Genomic DNA, 24,976 nt, shown 5'->3' with positions numbered 1-24,976 from the left:
TTGTAATTCAATAAAAGTTTATTAATTCTCACATTTCTTCATTCGAATTCGAAAGCTGGTATCCGTAAATGTAAGAGGAGCACAAGGCATACCAGCAAGAGACGTAACGTAAAGTACAAGTGTAAAGTAAAAACACACCAAAGCACCCTGCAACTCAACAGCAACAACAGGACGTCACTTAGCTACGGAGAACTTTTATTCTTGTGAAAAGCTGGCTGGATGGATCTAGGTCCTGCAGGATGTTTATCGTCCTGGTCTGTCCAAAATCAATCACCAATGGAGATTCAAAGTGAACGCCTACTTTTAAGACCCTCCCTCATTTCAAAAGAGAGATTCCAGAAGCAAAAAGAAAAAAAAACTGTTAAAGCAAAGACTGGTAAAATGCAAATGAAAATAATTATCAAATATCTTCAGAGTAATAAGATAACCAAGTATATTTAAAATATATATATTTAATATTTTATTTCTGTTTTGCATTCACAACATACACGTTTAGTTTTTAATTTTAAGAATTTTACTTTCATATTTATTTATGCTTTTGTAAAACTTTTGACAAAATTCACTCCTTAGGGAGAGGTGATATTGATGTGGACTCTCTCTCTCGAGGTGATAAGGTTGTGCTTGCTCAGTGAATGTTGGGGCTGGAGAGTCCAGGCTCACTGTGTGGGGGTCAGTCTGAAGGGCAGAGAGGATCAGGAAAAGAGAAGGTAAGAGGATTCTCTGTGAAAATTTAATGTGGTATTGGTGTGAATCTTGACCTTTTTGAAAAAAGTAGCAACAATTGATCTTGTTTCAGTTGTTTATCAGTTGTTTAAAGAAAAGTTGTAAAAAATAATTTGTTTAAAGAAAAGCTCTGGACGCCCTGCAAGGCTGTAATCGTTAATGAAACTTCTTTCAACCTTAAGAACTCTGACTGCTCCAGCTGCGCCCTGAAAAGAGGAACGGAACGCTGCAGTAAAGAGGGTGTGTACTACCTTAAAACCCACTGTGAGAGAAAAAAAAACTCTTGACCCTCTTTCCTCTCTCTTGCTGCTCTCTACTCACTCACTCTTTAATCTGTCACTCTGTCGTCTGTCTGCTCTGCCACACACACTGCTCCTGACTGTCTGTCTTCCTTTATACAGATTCAGATCTCCAGAGAAGAGTAAGGACATGTTCTTCAGAACAACTTCATCATGGGGCAGAAATCATCGAAACGTCCTTCATCAATCAAACTGTTTTTCTCTTCAAAAAAACCATCTTCATCATCATCATCTTCATCATCAGAAAAACACACCAACGTTCTGACAGAACCCTCTCCATTGGTTCCAGCCATCACGCCACCTTCATCAGGCCCAACAACACTAACCCCACCCCCAGCTCCTTTAACCTACTCTCCAGGCCCATCATCATCAGTCCCAACACCCCTAAACCCACCCCCAGCTCCTTTAACCCCACCCCCAGCACCTTTAACCCACTCTCCAGGCCCATCTTCATCAGTCCCAACACCCCTACCCCCACCCCCCGCCTCTTTACCCCCACCCCCAGCTCCTTTAACCCACTCTCCAGGCCCATCTTCATCAGTCCCAACACCCCTAAACCCAGCCCCAGCACCTTTAACCCACTCTCCAGGCCCATCTTCATCAGTCCCAACACCCCTAAACTCACCATCATCTCCTTTAACCCCACCCGTAGCTCAGTCACCTCCATCAGCCCCAAATTCCCTAACCTCATCCCAAGCTCCTTTAACCTCAACCCCAGTTCCTTTAACACCATCCCCAGCTCCTCCACCTCCAACCCCTTCATCATCATCTGTAGCACAGCAGACACTCATGGAATCTCCTCCATTATTTCCAGCCAGTATTCTAGCCCAACCCCCACCACCTCCACCTGCACCACCACTTCTGTCCCATTCCCTGATGTCCACATTCCATTCTCATTCTGGACCTGGTTCCACCCTTAGCGCTGGTCTTGGTCTTGGTTCTGGCCGGTTTCGGAGTGTATTTTGGGATAGAATTTCTCAGGAACGAGTGGAGGGCAGACACAGCATCTGGACCCAGTCTGAAGAGTTTCTGATTGACCTCAGTTCTCTGAACAAACTTTTTGGACGGCGCCAGGGTCCAAACATCAAGGACCTCCGAGTCAGAGATCACAGTGACACACACACACCTGGACGGAGCCCACTGGAGAGGGTGAGACTGGCTGTCTGTCTGTTGTGCTTGCGGGTCGGTGGGGTTTGGTTTTGAGACGCAGGGTTTGTTCTCTTTTTCTCATTCCTCTCGTCCTCAGATTTCAGTTCTGGAGGTGAACAGGAGTCTGAAGGTGGGGATTTTCCTGCATCACTGTAAGCGGTGGGTGTGGCCAGTTCTGGATTCCTTTTGTTTGTGCAGTTGGATTGGTTTTTGTTGTTGTTGTTTATGTTGTGTTCCTGCGTTGCTCAGTTCTTCAGCAGAGATCATTAATGATGTCAGAGAGGGGCGGAGTCAGCACTACAGCAGTGAGCAGCTCACAGAACTCTACAAACTCTTACCTGACCCTGAAGAGGTGAATGCTGTGGGTGTGCGTGTATAAATATATGTGTGTGGGCAGAGCTAATAAAGCGTTTGTTGTCTGTAGGAGCAGAGGCTGAGGCCGTACAGCGGTGAGCGCAGTAATCTGCAGAAGGCTGACCTCTTCATGCTTCACCTGGTGGAAATCCCAAGGTATTGCAACATGCTCTCTGTGTACTCCACTGCAGAGGTCTTCAAACCCTGATCTTTGATCCAGGATCCAGGCCATGATTTTATTATTACTCTATACCTGGCCAGTTAGGTGCAGTACATTGACAGTATATAAACTGGACCCAGTTATCCAGCTGTTTTCAACTGAGAAACCTGTAGTCAGTCATGTCACTGCCTGATTGGCTTCTAGTGCAATGAACACCGGAAAAGTGAGAGACTGCACAAGTGCTCATATCTCTGGCTTGCAGGTCAAACAGCCATGTTTTCTGTAGGAGCTGCTCTGATAAATCCCCCCAAAATGTCTTGCCTAGAATGGAGATTTTTTCTTTGATGCACAGGCGTAAACATAGACTAAAGTTAGTGAGAGCCTGCTGTGCTAATTTTGGCATTAGTAATCACCATTATTTCTGTTCTAGTCATAAGCTGTCTGTGTAATATGCATTCTTAAACTCTGTAATTATATGCAATAATGTATGCTAGGGTTTAAATCATAAATTATAATTCTCCTCATATATTATTTATTCCCATAATGGCATGTTTTATTTATTCTGACTGCATTTAGCAGGTTTCTTATATAATTTTCTTGAGCCAGACATTGGCTGTACTATTTTAAAAATTAATAGTGTGTATGATAATGTGAGGTAGGTATAAAACAAAATATTATTTAAAATGATATTATTAAAAAAAACTTCAGTGAAAAACCAGATGGATTTGAAAGTCACACAAGAGTCAATCAAAGGTTATGGGAAATAAGACATCTTACAAGAATTCATAAAATGAACAGCAGACTTCTGTCACATACTCAGTTTTATTGCTTCATGAACAGCTGTTTTACTGCTATGTAAAATACTTTTTTCACCATAATTAACAAGACACTGTTTTTCACTGACACCAGCCTGTCAAACAGTTGTGAGCGGTGCTGGGCAAATCTCCTTTTTCCCTTTTCCAACATTACAGCCCCCCATTACAGAGCCTAGTGTTTGAGGTCACAGCTTTATCACGTCAAATGTAGCATTGTTGTTGACAAACATTCATTTCTAACTATAAAAACCAATTTTCTGTAGAAGAGAACCTGGATTGTGTCGTAATCGGAAAACAGTGTGGATATATTATTATTATTATTGGTTCAAAGACACGAAATGAATGGGAGTGAATGGAGAGTTACTCTCAAATGGTCCTTTTGTATAATATATATACAAATATACAACATCTAAATATAGTAACATCTAACTTCATGAAATTGCATTTTAAACAAGTATATATTTAAAATATAATTTTTACTGAACTGTTCAATAGATGTTTTCTCAGGAGCTGAAACACTTGTTTTCCACCTGCTGCAAGGAGCTCACCTTGACTCAAAAGGCCCTCTGCATCAGAAAATGAACAGATTTTTGAGTTTACTTCCTTCTGGAACTAACATTGTGGATTTTACCAGTGCTGGGTTGAGAAAGAGCAGAAACAACAGAGAAACAGAAGTTAACACAACATGCAGATAACCAGAACTTAACATGAAAGATACTGTCTGGAGTCATTTGCTTCTATAATAGAAACAAATGTAACAGAAAATATAGCAATTGGAAAACAAAATGATTGTATTTCTGAGGCTGTTGGAAGCCTGAGTAGACAGCTCCAGTATCAGTTCCCTACAGAGCCTTTCTTTCAGTCTCCAAACATGATACAATCCCATTTTACAACTTGGGAGGGCTAAAGAAACTTTAGAGGGTCTCTAAGAATGCCACTGATCCAAGGTCCGGATTTGAAGACGTCTGCTCTACTGCACATATCACACTCGGCTGTAAACAGCTGCCCCTCCCTGATGTGGAGCGAGGGTTTTATGACATGGACATGTCCTGTCCCCTACCACCCCTTGAACTCTTTGCAGGTTTCGGCTGCGCTTGCAGGCCATGATTCTCCAGGAGGAGTTTGACTCTGTCGTGACCTCTGTGTTGGAATCAGCTCGTTGCCTAACAATGGCAGCGACAGGTGAGTGACCTTCAGGTGACCTACGGTAACAGGACGAATGATCACAGACATAACCAATGCCAGAATGATGCTGAGGACATACCAGTTGTGACAATCTGGAGATAATTACCTTCTCTCTCTGTTCTTTCTCTATTTCTCTCTCAGAGCTAATGGAGTGTGTGGAGCTCCACTTTATTCTGCGTCTGGTTTTGAAAGTTGGTAATTACATGAACGCTGTGAGTGACCTCACTTTTAAACAATATTTCAGCACTGAGACTCATGTATTCATCTTTGACTGTGACTTTCTGTGTGTGTAGGGAGGCTTTGCCGGTAACGCTGCCGGGTTCAGGATCTCCTCTCTGCTGAAGCTGGCTGACACTAAGTCTAACAGCCCTGGGATGACCCTCCTGCACTTTGTAGCCATGGTATGTTTCATGAATAACAGATCAATGACTGATCAATCCCAGATCAATAACCTATCTCTCAGTGGTACGTGCTGTGTGTGCTGGGCAGAGCATGGTGCAGCCACAGGGACACACACAAAGAACAGATTTTAAAAAACTTGTTATTCAGAGATTATTGTGAATGTAGATGTTTACAATCAGGTTTCCAATGATTAACTGCATATGGTAAAAACAAATGTAATGTGTGTGTGTGTGTGTGTGTGTACAGGAAGCAGTAAGGAAAGACCCCTCAATCCTCTCATACCACCTTAAACTTAAACACGTGGAGCCAGCTTCCAGGTAAGTGTGTGTGTGTGTGTGTTTAATTATAATTGTGTGTAACTGTCTGTCTTACATGTTTGTGAATTTATTTATATTTGTGTGTGTGTGTTGTAGATTATCAGTGGAGGCCATGCAGGAAGAGTTCAATGAGCTTCAGTGTCGAGTCACCTCTTTGCTGCAGGGTGTGGGAAATGCACCCGATTTGCACACTCAGACCACATCTTTCCTACAGGTACACACACACGCCATTATAAATAAATACACACATATACAGATCAGTAGTGACTGTATATGAAGTGCTGTTTTACAAGAACTGTGTGTGTGTGTGTGTGTGTTTAGTCTGCACAGGTGAAGCTCTGTGAGCTGCAGGTTGAGGTCGATTCTCTGCGGAGAACCCAGTGTTCGCTGCTGGAGTTTTTCTGTGAGGATGATGATGGCAACTTTAAACTGGAGGAGGCTTGTTCCACTTTCCTTAGCTTTCAGCAGCTCTTCCTCAGAGCAGCTCAGGTTATACACACACACACACACACACATCTGTACACACACCTTAAACACCTCCCAACATTAGGTGGCACTGTGTTTGATCAGGGGTTGCACTGATAGGGCAAATGAAGATGGCAGGAGAGAAAATTCTGCAAAATATTTAATGTTGATGACTGCAAATGTAGTTTATTTCTTCCCTTTAAATGAGGCACACAATAGGGACTAGACCCCTGCTGGTGGAAACACAGAGTGCAACACATCCCCCTGCTCCATGTTAAGAGGTAAACCTGGTGTTTTCTGTTTTCAGGAGAATGTTCTGCGAGAGCAGATGGAGCAATGGCGTCTTGCACGACTGCAGGTGGAGAGGAAAAGGGTGGGGAATCGGCATTCTATCGCTTCCTTCTCTGCCCTTGAGGTGGGGCTACAGTGTGATAATGAAGCTCTAGAGAGAGTCCTTCTGGCTTCTGAGGCCACACCCAGGAGGCGGGGCCTGGGGTCAACACTCCGGCGGAAACCACAGCGTTCAACTTTAATCAGGTTAATCTACTGATACTGGCTCACACTGTCCTGTGATTCAGAGTATTTGTTGCTGAGCAGCTTTAGTGGTACTTTTCCACCGCAGGGTTCTTACTCTACTCGTCCCTATCCTACAACTCCTGAAATATGGTAGTTTTTTAGTCCCTGCTCTCTTGTGGTTTCAAGCGAGCCAAGTATGGACTAAACCATGTTGAGCCTTGTAGAGCGCTGATTGGCCCCAGAGAGCTGCACAATTGCAGTTCATAAAATTACGCTCTGGTCTTTAAATGCTCCTTGGGTCAGTGGCAGATGAAAGAATGCAGCAAGAGCTCTATGCAATGAGTAAACAACGCTTATGTTACCTGCAACATTGTTTTGGTACAGCCACAGGGTTTACAAAGCCCACTGTTCCTGTTAGAAATTATATTTCATGGGGGTGCTGAGATAACGGAAAACCTACCAGGGACCAAACAGAGAGTGGAGTAAAGACTATGCAGTGGAAAAGAACCATAAGTCTGTGGTAAATGTTAAAATCTGTTTCTTTTTTACAGTGTGGTGGAAAAAACAGCAGAAAATGCATCTCTTCCCAAAAAAGAAGGAATCCGAGCCACATTTCTCTGCAGTGTAGCGGCTAACAGTGATGCTAATCCCTTTTAGACCCTAACTGAATCTAGGCTAAGCAAAGTTAAGCTAACTGATTGTAAGCTAACTGCAGAGGATCACTTAGTGAAAAGCTCCACCCTCTTCATCTGCATCCAATCCCAGAGTCCAAACACAGAGAAAGAGATGGAGGGAGATAGGAAATGGAATAAAGAGAGCAACAAAAAAGGAGAGAGAGAGAGAGAGAGAGAGAGAGCAAGGGTAGGAAAAGGAGATCCAGGAGAAAGAGTGAGGATGGATAAAGGGAAAGGGAGGAGTTTAGAGAGCTCATTGTTAGTCGTGGCCAGGTCCAGGTCTAGTGTTAGCAGAAGTGTGCTACAAGGGTAAAGGGAAAGAGACAATAACAAAAGCAACTCACAGACTCCAATGTCAGCAAAACACACATCACACCGTCTTAATAATAGCATTCTGCTAACGCCAGCGCTCATGCAGCACACGCTGTAATGGATTTTTTCTGGAATTGAATGGATTTTCCTTCAGGTCTAATATATACAGATATTGGCATAAAATTTCAGCATGGATTTGTCTCATCCAGGCCCCTAGGGGAAGCTAATGCACCGAATGTGTTCCAGTCCTGTAATAGAAAGTGTTTTATTGTTGATATTTTTTCATTTATTCTGGAACCAAAACGCACACTGTCACTGTGTTAGGTCTCTAAGAATTTTAGGAAATATGTTTAATTACTCTTTAGCCTCCATATTAAACACAAACCACAGGGGGCCCTCATCACAGCGCTCATCTCCCTCAAGAGGCCAATGTGAGCTACTGCAAGCCAAAACAGACAGTAAGCACCCGACGTTTGATCTGAAAGAACTCAGCAGGAGGCAAGGGTGCAGGTAAAGGGGGGGGGGGGATTGATTAAAGATGGAGGGGTTGATGGAGTGTTAGAGCAGAATGACGGGGTTTGATCAGAGGGAGTGAACAGAGATGGAGCTGGCTGAGTCTGGACAATGTGATGAATGAGGTCTTTATGTAAATTAAATGTGTACATTCTTAAATCTGCAGAGGTATCTTTGTATGCTGTCATTTTTTCTGTGTAAGTGTGAAATCTAAGTGTAAGTTGCTGTTAGTTTGTAACAATTGTGTAAAAGTAAGAGTTCAATGTTCTCAATAAAATCAGCTTAAAATGAAGGCTGTCTGTGAAATGACTGGAATACTGTCTACTGAGGCAGTATTCTGAGGGAGGGAGGGAGGGTATGGGAGGTAAATCCTACCAAAATTAAAATTGTAATGAAAATGTAAATACCACTTTTGCCATTTCTTTTTCCAAATATGTGTGCAGATATCATGACAAAATTAAACATGATATGAAATAACTTCATTGGCAATTTCATTTTTCACTCAAATATGGGTCAAAACAGGTTAAAAATTAAAATGTCATTTCATTTTCAAAACTATGCTGGTATTTCATAAATCTAAAATGGAAAAGCTAATGAACAACACTGGCTTTGCTTTTTCTTCATGAAAAAAAATTAATAAAAAAAAATTAATAAATAATAATATTTAAAAAGGAAATCTTGCCCAGAATGAAGATGTTTTTGCTTTGATGCACAGGTGTACGCACAGACTAAAATTAGTGAAAGCCTGCTGCGATTAGTTTGGCAAGTTATAATTATAACTTGTTTAGTTCTGCAATATAATAGTAGTTCCTGTTTTTGCTCAGCAGGTGTCACTACTGCACACCATGCATTGAGAAGCGTTGATACCGTTGTGCTCAAAAGATTATTATATTATTTTTATTATATTATTTTTAACTTTATTAATCAATACAAAAAAATATTGCTTACATATTCATGTAAAAATTCCTTGAAATCCAGCTTACATAAGTATACACACATACACCTAAATATTTAATCACATACATACACACATTTAAACACACATTTTCTCATTTATTTAGTGTCCCAGAGAATAGAGGGATTTTATTATGATTTTTAAATCATAATGACAACCAAAAACATCCAAATTTCCCTGATCAAAAGTTCACATACCCCAGTTCTTAATATGGCCCCGCCTAACATCAGTGACAGCTTGAAGTGTTTTGTGGTAGTTGTGGATGAGGCTCTTATTTTCTCAGATGGTAAAGCTGTCTATTCTTCTTGGCAAAAAGCCTCCAGTTCCTGTAAATTCCTGGGCTGAACTGTGCGCTTGAGATCTCCCCAGAGTGGCTCAATGATTGAGGTCAGGAGACTGAGATGGCCACTCCAGAACCTTCACTTGTTCTGCTGTAGCCAACGACAGGTCGACTTGGCCTTGTGTTTTGGATCGTTGTCATGTTGGAACGTCCAAGTACGTCCCATGCGCAGCTTCCGGGCTGACGAGTGCAAATTTGCCTCCAGTATTTGTTGATAATGTGCTGCATTCATCTTTCCTTCAACTTTGACGTTTCCTGTGCCTTTGTAGCTCACACATTCCCAGAACATCAGCGATCCACCACCATGCTTTACAGTAGGAATGATGTCCCTTTCATCATAGGCATTGTTGAAACCCCTCCAAATGTAACGTTTATGGTTGTGGCCAAGAAGTTTGATTTTGGTCTCATCGCTCGAAATTATCTTTTTCCAGAAGTTTTGAGGCTTGTCTCTGTGCTGTTTGGCATATTGTAGGCGAGATATTTTGTGGCATTTGGACAGTAATGGCTTTCTTCTGGCAACTCGACCACGCAGCCCATTTTCCTTCAAGTGCCTACGTATTGTGCATCACCACTATTTTTTAAAGAGTGTGAATTGGCTTCTCTAATAAATGTCCTGGTGTGTGAGTGAATGAGTGTGTATGTCAATGAATGTCTGTATGTGTGAGTGAATGTGTATGTGCCCAGATATGGATTGGCGCTCTGTCCTGGGTTAAACCCTAGTGCCCGATGCAGTCCTCCAGGTGGACGGTCGTTCCTGGTCGAGAGTATGCTGTGCGCATTTGGCTGCCGCTTCTCGCCAGTGTGTGTGTGTGGATTGAGTGTTCTGAGCAATGTGGATTGTAAAGCTTCCTTGGGTGTCTAGAAAGGCGCTATATAAGTGTAACGATAAATACTGTTGAGGTGGCCAGTGCATCTTACTGCATTTATTACGCATGATGGCCTTTTTCGTTTCTGTCGTGTACCATGTGGGCTAGCTTCTGCCCCTTCTGTATTTCAGAAGTTAATGTCAAATGTTTTGGAAGGACTGTCAGGTGTACACAACTACCTTGATGACATTATAATACTTGGGGCTGATGTTGCTGAGCCCAATAGGTGGCTGAAGGTTGTTCTGAAATGGCTAGAAGACGCTGGAACGCACCTGAATGAAGAAAAAATGTCAATCAACTCAGTCTCAGATTTTCGGGGCATACTGTTTCCGCTGAAGGAATTTTACCAGACAAAGAACACTTTGAAGCGGTCCTACATACTCCTGCTCCTACAGATGTGACTACACTGTGCTTTTTTCTTGGGTTAATGGGCTGGTACCCAAAGATACAGATACACCCAGATGTCACAGAATGTTCTGTGGCATTTGCATCCATGACTCTGAATCTGAACCTGAAATTAAATATTTAGCAGTGGAAAAAGAAGCATTGGGTTGTGTCTGGGCAGTTGAAAAATGGCGTACATACTTGTGGGGTCATCATTTCATTCTACGTATGGATCATCAGGCCCTGACAATCAACATTACTTACATCCAAAGGCAAGGGTTGCACTGGAATGCGCATTGCACAGTGGTCTGTCCGATTGTTATGCTTTCAATATGATGTACTATACAGACAAAACTCCACAGCTGCTTCCGTTGCCTGCTCAGGCTGACTCTCGTACAGATGTCGAACCAGAAATGGTTGCATTCCCTGCCTGATTGCATATCACTGCTGCATTCCATGCTTTGTCAGTATCTGACTTTGAGTCTGTTTCAAAGTCATGTACTGAACTAGATGCACCGCACCAGCAGGTTGCTAAATGTTGGCCAGCAAACTCCAAAGCTGTTTGTCCAGAAATATTACCTTACTTTCATCTACAATATGAGTTCTCAGTGAAAGACATGTTCATTTTCAGAGGCACATGCTTAGTTGTTCCAATAAAACTGCATCACATTCTTGTTGCTCTGGCACATGAATGGCATCAGGGTATTGTATGTTCAATCCCAACTCCAATGAAGTTGGGACGTCGTGTAACACATAAATAGAAACAGTATATGATTATTTGCAAATAGTTTTCAAAATATATTCAGTTGAATACACTACAAAGATCCTTAGTGTTTAAATGGATACACTAGTGTTTTTTTTTTTTTTTTTTTTGCAAATATTCACTCATTCACTCTCATTTTGAATTTGAGGCCTGCAACACATTCCAAAAAAGTTGAAGATGAAAAATATAAATTCCTTGCAATCTAAATTCTTAAACTGTTGGATGATTTGCTCACACAGTTGTTCACAAAGTGGTGAATCTCAAACCCCCCAATCTTGTGATCGACGGAGCATTTCAGGGATGATCCCTTTATACCCAGTCATGACACTCACCTGTTTCCAATTAAGCTGTTCACCTGTGGAATGTTCTAAACTTTCCCAGTCTTTTGTAGCCCGTGTCCCAACCCTTTTGGAACGTGTTTCAGGCCTCAAAATGAGTGAACGTTTGCAAAAAAACAATAAAGTTTATCCATTTGAACATTAGATATCTTGTCTTTGTAGTGTATTTAATTTAATTTAGGTTGTAAATAGGGGTGCTGAAAAAAATTGAGTGGGCCCATTTGGTGTGACATCACCCTGAGCTAAAAAGTTGAAAAGCGGCCAAAAGCAGCAGACCAGCGAACTCTGGAGCAATGCAACAATTATCCAGCTCATTCCCCAAGGGCTGTGAAGATGTCCTGCTCCATGCTGTATCACAAACGATTTACGACCATACAGCTCAGTCGAAGGCATTGGGGTTTAGGTTTATGGTTAATACGCCAGACCCAAGGTACGATATTCCCTCACAGTGCTTTTTTAGCGATAAAGCAGGGCCACAACTCTACCATGAAACATAGAATAAAGTGGGAGAAGCTCTGATTAATGCCACCAGAATAGCACTTACATGTGATTCCTGGACTTCAAGAGCCACTGAGTTGTTTGTCACATTTACGGCACGCTTCATTACAATTGACTGGCAGATGAAGTCGTGTGTCTTGCAGCCACGAGCGATGAGTGAACGTTACACCGCAGTAAACCTGAATGCCATGGTTCACACTGTAGCAGAGGAATGGGGGCTTAACATCACTTACGTCGTCATTGTCAGAGATAATGCTGCAAATATGCTTGCTGCTGCACAGCTGGAGAACCTGACACACATCACATGTTTTGTCCATTCGTTGAACCTTGCTGCTCAGCGAGCTCTAAACTTAAACACCGTGGTACGATTTTTAGCCAGGATCAGGAGAATCTGATCATTTTTTTTAACCGCAGCCCACTAGCAAGTCATGTGCTGCAGGACAATCAAAAACTATTGGGAATACCACCACACAAGGTAAAGTCAGATGTTGTTACTTGATGGAACAGCTGTTATGAGATGCTTGAAAGATTTCTGGAGCAGCAGCCTGCAATTTGCGCCGCCCGCCTTTCACCACAGGTGATAAAATGTGGACATGAAGATGCCACCAACATAATGTCAGAGGACTCCACACCAACTCTGTCAGTAATCGCTCCATTGTATGTTCAGCTGCTTCTTGACACACAGGCAGACTTCTGTGATACGCCAGTTGTCCGTGAAGTGAAAAAAGCAATCAACGAAGATTTAGCCAAGAGATTCACAAGTGAGCAGAGTAAGACAGTTCTGTATACTGCTTCTATCTTGGATCCGAGATTCAAAACACTATCATTTCACACTGAAGGGCAGTGTCAGGAGATCCATGTGAAAGTAATAAGTGAAGCTGCAGCTATATATATATATACACACACACACAACATCACCAGGGGCTGGCAGCAAACCAAGATAAAGCTCCTTCTCCAAAAAGAAAATCAGCACTGGTTATTCTTTTAAGAAAGACATTTACCAAGGTCAGTGTCCTCCCTAAATCACCACAGCTGAAGAGGAGCTCAAGAAGTACCTGGAAGTTCCTCCACTGACTCTCTCAGAAGACCCTCTCCAGTGGTGGAGATTTCATGAGGAAGAGTTTCCTCTACTGTCTAGAATTGCTAAACACTATCTATGCATCCCTGGCATCAGTGTTTGCACGAGAACGAGTGTTTCCTACAGCTGGGGACACTGTGACAGCACAGCGCAGCACACTTACTTCTGACCATGTTGATCAGCTACTTTTTCTGCAAAAGAATCTAGTCATTACTGATTAACAAAAGTTCTAAACAGTACAGTTTGGGTGGTTTATAAATTACATATATTTCAGAAGTGTTTAATGTAGACTGGCACAGGTTTTAAAATTTTGTTCAAAAGTGATAAAATATGAATGCACTTGTTAAGACTGAAGTCTCTATATTTAATATTTAAGGTTTTGTAAATGTAGCAAATGTTAGTGCAGTATAGTTAAAATGCCTATGAAGTTTTAAAGATTTACAAAATGTAAATGAAATATTGCACTATGAATTTAAAGTCTGTATTTTATTTTCAGTTAAAGGTCAATGCACTATGGTAGACTGATGTCTATGTTTACTTTTGTATTAATATTCATTCATTCATTATCTGGAAGCGCTTATCCAGCTCAAGGTCACGGTGGGTCCAGAGCCTACCTGGAATCACTGGGCACAAGTCAGGAATACACCCTGGAGGTGAAGGACCCTAGTCCTTCACAGGGTAACACACACACACCTACAGACACTTTTGAGTCGCCAATCCACCTACCAACGTGTGTTTTTGGACTGTGGGAGGAAACCCAGACAGACATGGGGAGAACACACCAAACAGTTAGTTACCCTGAGAGGAACTTGAACCCACAACCTCCAGGTGCCTGGAGCTGTGTGAATGTGACACTACCTGCTGTGACACCATGCCTTCCTTTGTGCTAATATATTTTGAATTGTTTTTTCATTGATAATTTTTTTTTTTTTACTTAGGAAATTGCCAGGCAGCTAAGCAAACCTAATTCTGGTCATTTAAGTTACAGAATTTTATGCACAATCCTATTTTCGGTGTTAATATAAAATGATGCCAAAAAACGATTTTATATAAAAAGGAATCTAATATATTGTTTTAAATAAATGTTCTATTTGTTTACATTGTCGTTTTATCTAGTCGATCACATAATTTAAACAAAATGTAAAGACCATTTGCATAGAATCATTCAAGAATCGAAAATCATTTCTGAGTTGGATCGTGACTCCAAAAATTGGAATCAGACACTGATATAATTTTTTTTTGAACATTTGAATGTTACACAAGCCATGATTACGTCAATCAAACATTATGGGAAATAAGAGCAATAAAATAAAATAAGACATCTTACAAGTATTGTATTATGAATACTTGTAAGATCTCTTATTTTATTGCTTCATGAACAGCAGTTTTACTGGTGTATAAAACAAATATACAATTCACCACAGTTATAGACTACTTTTCATTGTCACAAGCCTGTCAAAGCTTGTCAAAGCCAAAAGAACCAGGGATGTTTCGGAAATACCTTTAGTATTGGTTAAGAGTGAATGAAGAGATACTCTCAAACGGTCATCTCAGAGCGCTACCGCTTACTTTCTGTGGAACGCTTTTGGAGGCAAATCCGGGGCCTGGACCATAACTTCCCACTTGCCGGTATCCGCCTACTTCCTGTTTATACGCAACCCACCCCCCACCCCCCACGCTGGTCTACGGCCTGTATGTCCCTCCTACTTTGCTTGTCTCCGTCCCGCAGCAGACATATACTTGGGGTGCTGTGTGAGGAGGACAGCGGGTAGTTTTGGAATTAATAACAGTTTTCTCTAATTAAAACTGGTTTGAAAACCGTGTTAAGGTCTGAGGCTGCGGAGCAGCGCTTGTCTGCAAAAACGGACAGTACGTCGTGGCGCCCGAGAGGTGGCGCGGTGCTGAGGGCTGAGCGGAGCCGGTGAGAGGCACATTCCCCGCGCTCAGCGCTCAGGAAAATCCGGGGCTCCGCGGCCCGCTCCGGAGTGTCAGGTGAGGTCGCTTTCCATGGTGTGGTTCGGTTCTGTTCGGGTTTAGAGGTCAGCCTGTTAAAGCGGTAACACAGCAGAATAACCCGCTCAAATTAGACAGACTACACAAACTATTCACAGAACTAACTATAGGCACTGTGCGGAGCGCAAACTTTAGCAACAGCATAATATAATTACTATAGAAATAAACAGTAAACAACAACACGATAAAGAATAACATTAACCGGGGGTGGTAGGGCGGTAGTTGGTGCAGTTTCAGCAGTCACAATTCACACGGGTGTGTGTGAGTGGAATAATGTGCAGTAAGTAACTGTAGTGATGCTGTTAGAGGATGGAGGATACATGTAAGGGTATGCATGGGCTGGGGGAGTCATTTTGGACACAAATATTGTGTTGTGTTTTGTGCTGTGTCTGAAACGATGATGTCTATGCAGTATTCTAAGGAAGGAAGAGGCAAAGTTATGTCTGAAATGAATGCTTGTATAAACTCTTTCTGCTTTTATTTTAGTTGTAAAGTTGTAATTAACTGTAGGTGTATCAGTATTCTTGTAACGTGTCAAAATATTGCTGCTTTAAAATCCTGTTTCTAATGTGACTCAGTCACTAAATACTAATTCTAAATTCTAACACTAAATTCTAAAGCACTGACATAAAACAGCAAGGTACTGAGGTCCCTGCCTTCTGTTTCAGACAGAGCCTTGGATTGTTGTGATGCTGTTTTCTAAATGGCTGCTTGTGTTTCTCCAGGATGTCAGACTCAGACAGTGATGAGGATCAGGATCGCCCCTTTCAGCTGACAGGCTTCCTGTTTGGAAACATCAATGAGGATGGACAGCTGGAGGACGACAGTGTCCTGGACACGGTGAGGGAAAAAGAGGGAGAGCAAGAGATACAACACACAAAATATACTCTGCAATTACACACTCACTTTTCTGCCATTTTTCTCTCTTTCCCCCTTTGTATCCTCTCTCTCCCTCTCTCTCTCTCTGTGTGTGTGTGTGTGTGTGTGTGTGTGTGTGTGTGTAGGAGAGTAAGAAGCACTTGGCTGGTTTGGGTTCTCTGGGTTTGGGATCTCTGATCACAGAGATCACTGCAAATGAGGACGACCCGACGAATCAGGACAGGGACCAGGGCACAGACGCTGATGGTGAGTGTGTCTGTCTTTGTGTGTGTGTTTGTGTGTGTGCGCGCGCAGGGCTGGCCCATCCATTTGGAGGACTAGACAAATGCTAGAGGTGCTGCGCCTCCAGGGGACACCTGGGTGACCAAACCAGCGGGGTGGGTGATGGGGGAGATAGAGATGAAAATTTTCCCTTTTTTTCAGTAATAATTTTTATATTTCTTTGTTCTAAATATTACAATAAACCTGTATGATGCATGGAGCATAGTTACTCGCTAGGTTGTTTTGCTAATTTAATAACAGCTACTACCAACATTTAGCATCAGTTACTCCCACACTACATTCATTAGGGAAAGTTGTGAAGACTGTTTGTGTGTTTGTTAACTAACCTATATGAAAGAGAGTTATTTTATGTTTAATTTTAAACTTTTAAGATCTTCATTTTGTTGCCCAGCTTGTAATAGCTGTTAGCCATACTTGTAATAATAAAATGTGTTTTAATGTGTTTCATCTGCTCTGGGCTGTAAGTGGTTACAGACAATTAATGATTGAATGAATGTATAAAAAATAGCACCTGAGAGACCAGCTCACTGAATAAATGGTGGTGCATAAATGATAGCTGTGATGTACTCTTACTGTTTGTGTTCAGATAAACTACAATGTAACATAGGTGCTATTATTGGCTGGATTTCACTGTCAGCAGCTTTTTAAATTAATATATTGTAATAATTAAAAGTCAAATGTACTCATCTGTTCTTTTCAGATGTGCTATTTACCACTGTACCCGATCCCTGCATATCCTGGGCCAAGGGGCACCAGCCAAAATCTTGCCTAGGGCTCCAATTTGGTCAGGGTTCCCTCTGTTTGTGTGTGCATGCACAAACAACCTTCTAGCCCAAATCAACTTTAAGTAAAACTTTTGTTGTTAAATCTGTTGCATGGACATCTCAGGGCTGTGGTGAGAGTTCCCAGACTTACGTTTTACTGCTTATGTATGTGTATATATATATATATATATGTGTGTGTGTGTGTGTAGGTTGGGTGAAGAGCACTGATGATGCTGTGGATTATTCAGACATCAGTGAAGTTGCTGAAGATGAAACTCGTAAATACCGGCAGGCGATGGGGAGCCTGCAACCATCACAGAGGACAGGTACACACACGTGTACACACAGCTGACCTCTACACACACCTGTGCGCACACAGCTGACCTCTACACACACCTGTGTGCACACAGCTGACCTCCGAGCTATTATCAATAATTACAGACACGTTAATTAGTAATTGCATCTGTTTATAACTGTCCCTTACCTGTGTGTGCGTGTGCGAATGTGTGCATGCATGAATGTGTGTATTTGTGGTTGTAGATGATGACGATGATTATGATGCTGATTCTGAGGACATTGATGCCAAGCTCATGCCCCCTCCCCCGCCCCCGAGCCAGCCAGTCACAGCAAAGAAAGAAGACCTGCCCACTCAGAGCTCCAGTGGTGAGGACGCAGGGTTATTTAACACAGTCCACTGTGGAAACACCTCAGTGTTTTATTTTAAACAAAGCTCTCAGTAAGTTTCTGTTCTATATATGATGCATATATATATCATATAATATTGCATGTTTGCTATCTTTCTCTCTCTCTGTAGTAAGTGATGAAGGCGATGGTATAATTCTCCCCTCCATCATTGCACCGTCCTCTTCTGGGGAGAAGGTGGAGTTCAGCAGCTCATCCGACAGCGAGAGTGAGAGCGATAGGCTGACACCCACCTTGGGGGCGGGGCCTCAGAGCCGGGTGCTGACGCTGCCCCTCGCCGGGATCATGCAGCGAGATGCAGCTAAAGCGCTGCCGGGTGTCACTGAGCTGTTCCCTGAGTTTCGGCCTGGGAAGGTATGGTGTGCGTGTGTGTGTGTGTAGCCTTAGTCTCCGGATGAATCTGGGTAAAATAAATGTTAAACCGTGTAACCATCAGATGTTCAAGTCTCAGGCCTTTGAACTCAAGTCAAAGTCAAGTCTCAAGACTTTGAGAGGCAAGTCCAAGTCAATTGTCAGGTCTCTACTCATAAGTCCAGTTTGAGTGTCAAGTCTGTTATGGTTGAGAAGCATGAATGCAGTCTGATCTGGCTCACATCACTGCATTGTTATTTCAAAACTGACCATAGGATACATGATATGGTTTGTGTTTAGCATCAGTTATGACTAATTATTACCTGGCTGTGTAGCTCAGGCATCTCATGCATAACATATGAAGAAAAAAAATGTAAGTAGAGGTCTGTGTGGGACTGATTTTAATGTGGTTACACTGATTAATAGAGAAGATTACTGCGCACGGTGTGGTTCCTCACGCAGCTTGTTTACCACCTCTGCTGGAAACTAAAAGAAATTGGCGCTTGCCTCTCATGCCTTTCGCTCTGGCCCCAAGTTTGACTTGCGAAACTGTGGAACAATCAAGGAGAGTGAGTCTTTGCACGTGAGCTCTCATGCAAGGAATTAGGACTTGGCAGAGGGGGGCTTGGACCAGTTTGGGTTAGACCACTGCAAGTAGACATTAATGTTAAATGGGCTGTTTTTAATAAACACCAAGCAAGAATATAGGAAGTGTTTCATCAGTTTTTCTCAGATCAGTCATTTTTCCGGGTCGTGAGAGATAAGCTGGTGAATGTTTTTCTTTTATTATGATTTTAAGTTAATTGGTCATTGTTGGACATCGGGCAGTTGGTTGGACTACCTGCTCAGAGCATTGTACTGGAGATTACTTTTTGGACGTTGGTTTACTTTCCCGAAATGTGCGAGCGTCATCGGGGAATCTGATATCGGCAAAATACTGGTTACGGGTGAGATCTCTTGGCAGACTCTGCTGATAATTCTTTTCTCTACTGGTTTCGTTTGTTTTCCTCGCTGCACGGCTGTAGCAGCTGCCTTATGACAATAAGATACATATTTAGCAAACTATATGCTCTTCAAAACTTGAGCTATAAAACACCTGCTTCAGTATTGATGCATATCTTGGCATACTGTGAAGGCCTAAATATCTCCACCGAAGTCGGAGGAGAACTGTTGTTTACCATCGCCATTCCAACAACATTAGTTTGACTGAAACCTGGCAGCAACAGAATGATTATCTGGCTCTGAACCAAACTCTGCCAGCCCGCTATGAATATGTGGACAGACCACGGTTAACTGGTCATGGTGGGGGACTAGCTGTGGTGCACCAATCTAAGTTTAAAGTTGGTACTGTTACAGTTTTCCCTGTAACATCTTTTGAAGTCCAGCCATTATTGATAGTACTTATTTATCGTCCACCTAAACTATCGTCAGTTTTTATCTCTGAACTGTCTGAGTTACTCACCTCACTCATCCTATGTATCCGGACTTACTGTTGCTTGGTGATTTTAATGTTCATGTTGATTCTGGTGACTGCTCACTTGCCATTGAATTTAAAAATTTGCTTTATTCTTTTGACATCGTTCAGCATGTGGACTTTCCTACACATAACAAAGGCCCCATATTTGACCTTGATTTCTCTTCTGGCATCTCTCCTACTAATTTATGTGGTGTTGATTTGTTTGTGTCTGATCACAAGGCTGTCTTTTTTTGAACTTTCCATTCCATGTCACCCATTCAGGTGAGTGCAGAGTGAATCTCATCAGTTCATGTTCAGGAACTTAAAGGGCAGTAATCTGCCAGTCCTTATGCCTGGATATGCTTGGACAGATCTCTACACCTGTATGTATGAGACCTTATCTGTTAGTGTCACATTATGATAACTCTCTCAACTATAATGTTACTTTTACACACACTGCACCCTGGTACACACCTGAGTTGCGCAAACTGAAAGCTGTTGGCCGGCCGCTTGAGCATCTTTGGAGGAAAACTGATCTTGAGCATGCATGCCCTCACTTATAGGGACTATGTTTTGTTTTATAAGGGTGAGCTGCAGAAAGCTAAAACACTCTATTATTCAAATTTTATACAAGGTGTTCAAGACAATTCTAGAGATCCTTTTTCCATAATCAACAAGTTGGTGCATCCTTTGAAATGCTTTCCATTGGTTCCATCTTCTGAACTCGTTTCTCTGTTTTTTGGATTATTTTATTCATAAAGTTGACATGATTTATGCCCAGTTTCAGCCTGTTCCTGTTTTAACTCATTTTGATTCTCTACCATCACAATTTTAATGGCAGCTCTCTCATTTTATTACGGTGTAAACAGACTAGGTTTTACAACTTATTAGGACTTTGGGAGCTACAACATGCCAGCTGGACCCCATGCCTACACATTAAGTAAAAGTATGCTCATCATTGATTTGTTCATTGATTACTCAGGTTATTAACGCTTCACTTACCCTAGGAGTAGTTCCATCTCATCTGTAGCTAGCTGCTATAACTAGAGAAATGGGTTAGATCCTAGGATCCTAGCAAATTATAGACCTATATCAAGTTTTCCTTTTCTTGCTAAATTATTAGATTAGGTTAGATATTATTAATTATAACGGGCTGTTGCTACTCAGTTATTATTACATCTAGAATGATTAGATATGTTTGAGATATTCCAGCCAGGATTCAGGAAAAAACAAAGCACTGAAACTGCTCTTGTTAAGGTCTTGAATGACCTTTTAGTATCAGCTGATCAGGGCTTCCTGAATATACTGGTTTTATTGGATCTTACAGCAGCCTTTTTGCTATGGTTTGCCATAGTCTACTTCTCTCTCAGCTGGGAAACTTGATTGGAGTAACAGGTACTGTGCTTGATTTGTTTAATATAGGCTGTAGGTGGTTATAGTTCAGACACTTGCTTTTTGCTGCATGTTGTTCCTCAGGGTTCAGTTCTTGGCCCGCTACTTTTTATACTGTACTTGCTTCCACTTGGTGACATCATTAGGTGACATAGATTGCATTTTCACTGTTATGCGGATGATGTGCAGATTTATATTTGCTTAAAGCCTACACATAACTTACCACCTGCCTTAATTAATTGTTTGGCTGATGTTAGGATTTGGCTACAGGAGAACTTCCTGAGCCTAAACACAAATTAATCAGAGGCCATACTAATTGCATCACCAGTTATGATTAAGAAGGTGGGCAATACTGCTGTATCAATCCCGGGGTATGTTGATTCCAGTGGCGGATGCTGGTCTTTCAAGGAGGGGAAGCTCAATTTTGGCCTACATCACAAAATGTGTTGGTTTGTTTATACGTAAATTCTATCCTCTGTTCCTTTTCAAGAAAGTGATCTATGACCTTGTACCAACAAGGTGTCTTTTCCAGGGACTGGACTAGTGTCCTTTCAATGGCCAGCAGAGCTAGGCTGCTTAAACGGCCTTGGCCCATGTGAAGTGTGTCCGCCTTTGAGTGCTTTGACGGTGGAGGGGCTCAGCAGCACCTGCTGGACAGAAACTGCGATAGAAGTCAGAAAGAGTGATAGAAGTCAGTCTCCAAACACAAGCAGCTACGAAAACCCCCACCAGAAATAGAAGCTCGATTTGTCGCTAGTCATTTTTAACAAAGAAAATGCCGCTAAGGGGATTAAGAAAGTGTCCGGTTCAACTCAGAACAGAATGAAAATGTAATGCTCCCACAGATCTTTACACCAAAGGATCGCTGATTCGCTCATTTTGCTGTCAAATCAATCAAAAAGGGATTCAGCCTCAGACAGATCATCCAATCATCATGCAAAAGCTGAGCGTCCGGGCCAGCTGAGGCCAGCCCACTGCCCCATAGACCCCCAGAGACGCTGAGCGTCCGATGGGCGGGACAAAGCCCAGCATTTATCCAATGACTCGTCTCGTTTCGCTGCACTTCGCTGCTTTGCTATTGAACTATGTGGACGCTCAGCGTCCAGACTGTTTAAAGCACTGTTAAGTGTGGGAATGATTCAGAGGAAAGCTGCGTCTTTACCAGTGATAAGAAGCTGAATCTGAACAAAAGTTGAGCGTGTTGTAGTGCATATTTATTCAATGACATGTACACACAACAGTATATATTTGATCACTTATTTTTTTTTTTTTACATTTTAGGGGAAGCTGAGCTTCCCTTGCAGTCTTAGAGCAATTGCCTCTGGTTGATTCCTCCTCACCCCAGATTAGAAATCTGGGAGTTATTTTTGACTCCAGTTTTGAGTTGCTTATTTAAAACATTTGCAAGACTGCCTTTTTCCATTTGAGAAATATTGCAAGGATTTGTCCTTTTCTCACTCTCAGTGTAGCTGAAACTTTCACCCATGACTTTGTTACATCTAGGATTGATTAGTGTAATGCTTGTTGTATGGTCTCCCTACTCGGGTACTGACTCTTCTGCTAGGATGCTGACCCATAGTAGATCCTGGGAGCATATCAGTCCCATTTTGGGACAGCTACACTGGCTTCCAGTTCAGTATCGCATAGAGTATTTTGGCATTGGTTTTTTAATTTTTTAACAGACTTCCTCTATCTTATCTTTGTAGTCTCCTCAAGTATATTCTCCTACACATGCTCTTCGTTCACTTGATCAATACTTGCTTTAGGTTCCCCCTTCTAAACTGCACACAGTTGAGGATAGAGCCTTCACTGTTGCTGGTCCCAAGCTGTGGAGTAATCTCCCACTTAACTTGCGTGCATGTCCAGCTTTAGACTTGTTTAAGTCCCAGCTTAAAACCCACTTGTGTCAACTGGCCTTTGGATGTGTTATTTAATTTATTTTTATTGGTTAGATCTTAATGTTTTTATTGTATTTATATTGTTTTTATTGCTGTGTGTTTTAGTTTCTCTGTACAGTGTCCTTGGGTGTCATGAAAGGTGCATATAAAATAAAAAAAATATATTATTATTATTAAAAATACAATATCTTTAGTTGCACAAAGCTTATTCAAATCTCAAGTCCAAATTGAGTTTGAGTCTCAAGTTGAGTCTGAAGTCACTATTTAGTGCGACTAGAGTCAGAGTCTAGATTCAAGTCCCCATCTCTGGTAACACTCTCTTTATAAATAAAAGCATGAAAGTGGTCCTAAATCCTAAAGGCTGTGTGTATATGGACCATGTTGTTGAGGAGCTCAGTAAATCAGTGTGTGTGTGTTCTGCAGGTTCTGCGGTTCCTGCGCCTCTTTGGACCAGGGAAGAACATGCCGTCCGTTTGGCGCAGCGCCAGAAGGAAGAGGAAGAGGAAGCACAAAGACGGCCATTTGGACACACCCATGGCAGATGGCGAATCACATACGCCTGAGGGCGAGGCAGAGAGGAAGTCTGGGTGGGATTATGACTTTGCCCCACCCCCTCCTCTGGAGCAGTGCCTCTCAGATGATGAGGTACAGTACCTTTACATTAAAGGGCAGAGTTGTTCTGAACGTAATCTGTTCCATATGGTTTGGACTTCACACACTTCACAGTCTTTTATAGCAGATTAGCTCCACACATTCAGTAATATTGGTCGTTTATATTCAGATTGAAAAGCACAGTTACATGATATTTGATGTGTAATTTGTTTTACTTTTGTTTTGTTTTTCTACATTTCTCTCTCTCTCTCTCTCTCTCTCTCTCTCTCTCTGTGTGTCTGTAGATCAGCATGATGGCTCCAATGGAGAGTAAGTCTCTGCAGGTTGTGTGTGAAGGGGATAAAGTGGCAGACTCAAGGCCCCGTGTAGCAGAGTGGCGTTATGGCCCGGCTCAGCTGTGGTACGACATGCTCGGTGTTCCGGAGGATGGATCCTTGTTCCACTACGGATTTAAACTGAGAGAGGACACTCCGGAACAAGGGGAGAATCCCAGTGAAAGCAACACACAAACTCCCACACAGACACAAACTGAGCCAGACAAACCCGACACGCACCAACAGGAGCATGAGGAACTGGAGGAGAAGCAGCCGGTTCGTTCATCTCTCAAACGCATACACACACGCAAACACGTATATACACACACATATATAAATGCACACAAAGACACAAATACACACACGCACACACAGGTCTAGATGGAGTGTACTGATTCCATGCCATTGTGTCTGTCTGTCTGTACAGGAGGCAGATGTCTCTCAGCTGGAGGACGAGTTGTTCCTAATGGTCACTCAGCTGCAGTGGGAGGACGACATCATCTGGAATGGAGAGGACGTGAAACACAAGGGCACTAAGACCCAGCGGGCCAGCCTGGCAGGGTGGCTTCCCTCCAGCATGACCCGCAATGCTAATGCTTACAACGCACAGCAAGGTACACACACACACATTCAGCCCCATAATCATCAGTGAAGGTCAGGGGCATTTGATGGTGATTAGTTCTGGATCAAACACACCACTCCAACTCATCCCTTTGGAACACCCTCACTCCAGTGAACACAGTTCCACTGTTCCACACCCCAGTACACTGGGGTGGTTTATACTCATTTAGCCCTCCACTGGCATTGGGCATGGTGACATCAGGCTCATGTGCAGCAGCTCCAGAGTGTCCTATTTATATTCAAATGATAAACACTGTCCACTCTGGACATAGAGGACATGCCCCATGTGTGTTAAACATTTACACACACTTTCATGTGTAATTTTTGTGTGTGTAGGTCTGAATCGCAGTAATTCTCTGCTGGTGCCTCCAACTCCACCCCCAATTCCCAAAAGTCCATCAATAACCGGATCCAAACGGGAGAAACACAATCACGATCACCTGGGTGAGTTTGAGTGTGAAACGCACACAAACACACATGATTACTCATCCTTTTCACCTAGGAGAGGTTTAAGGTTTGGATCTGGTTTTTAAGACCTTTCTTTAAAGAACATATTCACTGATTGAACTTAGATTATTTAAATCCT

General features: G+C 42.2%; 2 protein-coding genes across 2 annotated transcripts in view; both read left to right on the top strand.

Moving 5' to 3' along the window:
- The first annotated feature begins 632 nt into the window (after positions 1-632).
- LOC136676643 (FH2 domain-containing protein 1-like) lies at positions 633-7,863 on the top strand. Its single transcript, XM_066653773.1, has 15 exons — positions 633-707; positions 906-987; positions 1,125-1,839; positions 1,994-2,171; positions 2,269-2,330; positions 2,421-2,523; positions 2,596-2,681; positions 4,582-4,682; positions 4,827-4,897; positions 4,979-5,086; positions 5,334-5,404; positions 5,501-5,618; positions 5,726-5,893; positions 6,177-6,406; positions 6,937-7,863. The coding sequence occupies exons 1-15, from the start codon at positions 633-635 to the stop codon at positions 7,040-7,042; spliced, it is 2,274 nt and encodes a 757-aa protein (XP_066509870.1). The 3' UTR covers positions 7,043-7,863.
- Positions 7,864-14,830: 6,967 nt separating this feature from the next.
- The window catches only part of taf1 (TAF1 RNA polymerase II, TATA box binding protein (TBP)-associated factor), a 32,561-nt gene continuing 22,415 nt past the window's right edge, over positions 14,831-24,976 (top strand). Inside the window, exons 1-10 of the mRNA XM_066659493.1 lie at positions 14,831-15,098; positions 15,845-15,959; positions 16,124-16,244; positions 17,254-17,370; positions 17,585-17,707; positions 17,859-18,100; positions 23,267-23,488; positions 23,740-24,045; positions 24,197-24,383; positions 24,727-24,834. Of these exons, the coding sequence (XP_066515590.1) occupies positions 15,846-15,959; positions 16,124-16,244; positions 17,254-17,370; positions 17,585-17,707; positions 17,859-18,100; positions 23,267-23,488; positions 23,740-24,045; positions 24,197-24,383; positions 24,727-24,834 (1,540 nt within the window). The 5' untranslated portion in view covers positions 14,831-15,098; position 15,845. The remainder of the gene's footprint in view (positions 15,099-15,844; positions 15,960-16,123; positions 16,245-17,253; positions 17,371-17,584; positions 17,708-17,858; positions 18,101-23,266; positions 23,489-23,739; positions 24,046-24,196; positions 24,384-24,726; positions 24,835-24,976) is intronic.

This window comes from Hoplias malabaricus, chromosome 2, assembly GCF_029633855.1.
Source record: "Hoplias malabaricus isolate fHopMal1 chromosome 2, fHopMal1.hap1, whole genome shotgun sequence".
In the NCBI taxonomy this organism is placed as follows: Eukaryota; Metazoa; Chordata; class Actinopteri; order Characiformes; family Erythrinidae; genus Hoplias; species Hoplias malabaricus.
Note: the sequence above shows the minus strand (reverse complement) of the source record. Positions and strands in the feature narration are given on the sequence as shown.